This window comes from Humulus lupulus, chromosome 4, assembly GCF_963169125.1.
Source record: "Humulus lupulus chromosome 4, drHumLupu1.1, whole genome shotgun sequence".
NCBI classification, from domain to species: Eukaryota; Viridiplantae; Streptophyta; class Magnoliopsida; order Rosales; family Cannabaceae; genus Humulus; species Humulus lupulus.
The window spans coordinates 215,646,602-215,650,817 of record NC_084796.1 but is presented as its reverse complement, the minus strand read 5'-3'; the positions used below and the strand labels follow the sequence as shown (position 1 = coordinate 215,650,817).

General features: G+C 34.2%; 1 protein-coding gene across 1 annotated transcript; it reads left to right on the top strand.

Moving 5' to 3' along the window:
• Positions 1-353: 353 nt before the first annotated feature.
• Positions 354-3,769, top strand: LOC133832883 (uncharacterized). The gene is made up of 6 exons (XM_062263162.1): positions 354-1,487; positions 1,584-1,710; positions 1,826-2,496; positions 2,966-3,168; positions 3,244-3,418; positions 3,515-3,769. Exons 1-6 carry the CDS (start codon positions 354-356, stop codon positions 3,767-3,769), a joined length of 2,565 nt encoding a protein of 854 aa, XP_062119146.1.
• Positions 3,770-4,216: the final 447 nt, after the last annotated feature.

Here is a 4,216-nt window from a genome sequence, read left to right as displayed (position 1 = left end):
ATTTATTTAATGATAAAAATTAAATTAATAAGATTAAGAAAATCGCATTTGGTAATAAAATTTTATAATTTATTTCATAAAATGCAAATTATAAATTTGTGTCAACTACATAATATGTTTCATAAAATTCAAACTTGTTAACTTTTTTATAGTTATTGTTATTAGGAGGGTGTCACAATACCAGCAGAGTTAGATTTGTTATGGATCGAAGTTGGATAAACATACTTGATAAGTTATCGCCAAAATATGCTGCTGGTATAAATGAATTTATAAGTGTTGCAAGTGAGTCCATTAACTCTAATGGGATGGTGTTATGCCCGTGTCGGCGATGCATGAATAAATAATCACAATCTATGAATGTGATCAAGTTGAACTTGATCACTCATGGTTTTCTTAGTACTTATACTAGATGGTACCACCATGATGAGGAAGTAGAGGACATACAAGATGAAGTGCTAGTTGATGTTGAGGATGGTGAACCAGCTAATGATTTGGCTGCAGGCTTACACGATGCTTTTGGTTGTCAATATTTTGATATCGGTCCAACTAGTGATTTCATTGACAATGAATTCCCTCGAAATTCAAGTGACAAGTATGATGCCTTGTTAGATTCGGTTCATAATCCTTTGTATGATAATTGTACAAACTTTTCTGTCTTAAGTGCAGTCGTAAAGTTAATGAATTTGAAGGTGATTAACAAATGGACAGATAAAGGATTTGACGACCTTTTGAAGTGTCTTAAAGAAATGTTACCTGTTGGTAATCGTTGCTCGATAAATTATTATCAAACGCGAAAGCTTCTATCTGAAGTTGGCTTGGGGTACGAGCAAATTGACGTGTGCCAATATGATTGTGCATTGTTCTACGGTGAGAATGCAAATGCTACAATGTGCCCTATATGCAAATCTAGTCGTAATGTACATAATAAAATTCCATATAAACGACTTAGATGGTTTCCAATCAAGGCTCGACTGAAACAATTGTTTAGCTCCAAGCATACTACTAAGGTTATGCGATGGCATAAAGAGGTGCAAAGAGATGAACCTGGGATACTACGTCATCCAGCTGATGGGGATGCTTGGAAGCATTTCGACAAGACATACCCTGAATTTGCAGTGGATTCGAGGAGTGTACGATTGGGATTAGCGCCAGATGGGTTTAACCTTTTCTCAAACATGACATCCACGTACAACTTATGGCCTGTGATATTAATTCCATATAACATGCCGCCTTGGGCTTCTCCAAATGGAACAAATTATCTCATGTCATTGCTAATACCAGGACCCAAATCTCCTGGAAAAGACTATGATGTGTTTTTGAGACCACTAATTGATGAACTTAAGGAGTTATGGGAGGGCATTGAGGTGTATGATTCATATGAATGGTGTATGTTTAAACTTCGAGTTGCTCTCTTATGGACAATTAGTGATTTTCCTGCTTATGCCTATTTATCAGGGTGGAGCACCGCTGGGAAATTAGCATGCCCCGTTTGTTTGGAAGATACAAGACATAAAAGAATAACTGACAAACAATGTTTCATGGGGCATTGATGTTATTTGAAAAGCAACCATTCTTGGCGAAAGAGTAGAGACTATGATGGGTCTATTGAGTTACGTCCCCCACCTAGAACTTTTACTGGTGCTGAAATTTTAAAACAACTTGAACAAGTTCCAACTCGCACAACTGGTAAGGCGCCAAGTAATTGTTCAAGTAAGCGTAAGCGTGGAGAGAATGAGTTGAACTGGTGTAAAAAAAAGTGTTTTGTTTGAATTGTCATATTGGTCACAACTCTTATTGTGTCATAATCTTGATGTGATGCATATAGAGAAAAATGTTTGTGATAACATTATTGGAACACTTTTAGATATTGAGGGTAAATCGAAGGACACGCTGAAGGCTCGTAAAGATTTAGAAAATTTGAAAATTCGCCCTGATCTTTGGTTGAAGAAGTCATCCAACAATAAGATTGAAAAACCCCATGCGAGCTATACTTTGGCTAAAGAAGAATGCAAGGAATTTTGTAAATTTATTCGAAGTGTTAGATTTCCGGATGGATATGCTTCGAATATAAGTCGATGTGTAACTGATAATGAAAAACTAGGTGGCATGAAAAGCCATGATTGTCATGTATTACTTCAAAAAATATTACCAGTTGCCATATTACCTTTTCTAACGAAGGAAATTCGAACAGCTTTGATTGAGCTATGTCAATTCTTTCAAAAGATTTGTGCAAAAACTATTCAAGTTGATGATATAACTGAATTGAAGGATGGAATTGTTATTATCTGGTGTAAATTGGAGAAAATATTCCCTCCATCATTTTTTAACGTAATGGTTCATCTTTGTATGCACCTACCAGATCAAGTGTTGTTTGGTGGCTCAGTGGCTTCACGGTGGATGTTTGAGACTGAACGTCATATGGGGTACAAAAAGTATGTCAGAAACATGTCACGACCTGATGGTTCAATTGCAGAAGCCTTTGTTATAGATGAAGCTGTAACTTTCTTGTCAAGATATGTTTCTAAAATAGAGACGAGATTCACGCGTTCTTAGCATAATTAGGATTTTCATTCTACAAGTCATCAATTTGACATTTTCAATTCCATTGTTCGTCCAATAGGGGCATCATCTGTCAAATTGATGGATTCTTTCAGTAAAATCATTCAATGGTATATATTGAATAATTGTGTTGATGTTATTCAAGACTATCTTGAGTAAGTAATAATCTTCTTTACTACTCCAACAATATACATTTATATTTCACTTACTAATTCATATCAATTTGATATATGTAGTGAGCATAAAACATTGTTGGAAGAAAGGGGCCTTTCAAGCTAACAAATTCTTACTGCCCAAATGGAAGAATTCCCTTCTTGGTTTAAGACAAAGGTATATATGAGGTTATCATTAGAATTGTTTCCCCATTTAAGAAATTGCTAAGTAATTTGTTTCTTTCTTCATGTAGATATCTGAACTGCGAGTCCAACAATCTTCTCTTGCAAATGATGATTTATATTCTCTATCTCAAGGTCCATTAGAACGATACATTAGTTATCATAGTTGTATTGTAAATGGTGTTCGTTTTCGGTGCAAGGATCGTGATGATAATCTTCGTACACAATATTCTGGAGTTTACACTGAAGGGGACCATGACAACGATACTATTATGTATTATGGGGTTTTGCTCGAGATTTTACAATTGTCATTCCTTTTTTATCGGAAAGTGTTTTTATTTCGTTGCAGGTGGTATAATTCAAATCCTAAAGGAAACTCTATTTTTTTGGACCATAACTTGACATTCATTAACACGTCCACAAATTGGTTTCCCGACGAACCATTCATTCTGGCAACTCAAGCACAACAAGTTTTTTATTTGCTTGACATGAAGCATGGTTTAAATTGGAGAATTGTTCAAAAAGTAAATCATCGATCCATTTATGACATTCCAGAAATATCCCATGTCGAGGATGACTTCTTGAATAATGATGTTTTTCAAGAAGACCATTAATTTCAGTTGCCACCTTTTCAACCGACTGAGGATTTGATTGAAAGTTCCTCTTTAGTGCATAGAGATGTTGCACCTTTAACTTTTTCAAGCGAGTTTGTTCAAATGAATATTGGCGGGGAAGTAGATGAAGATGAATTTATTCAACTTAACAATGATTTTGATGATGGAGATATCTTCTTCGATGGAGAAGTGATATGTTCTAGTGATAGTGAGATAGAAAATGATTTAGAAGAACAATTTGATGATGACACGAAATCTTAAAAAAATTGTTAGTTATCATTTTTTTAAAATTTGCATGTATTCTATGCGTTCTATACATGTAGTCTCTATATATGTATTCTAATCTTTTTTTATTTTATAAAATTGTTAGTTATCATTTTTTTTTATTTTACATGTATTCTATGTGTTCTATACATGTAGTCTCTATATATGTATTCAAATCTTTTTTTTATTTTATAAAATTGTTAGTTATCATTTTTTTTTTATTTTGCATGTATTCTATGCATTATATACAAGTAGTCTCTATATATATATTCTAATCTTTTTTTTTATTTTATAAAATTATTAGTTATCATGGCACCTGGATGTCGTACAACTCGTTCCATTGCCCATGCTCAACAAGATGGACCAGTTGATGAGTCTAATACTGCTAGGCAACAACCTGGTCGCACTACTCGTTCCACCATTCATACTCAGTAGCCTAGTCAA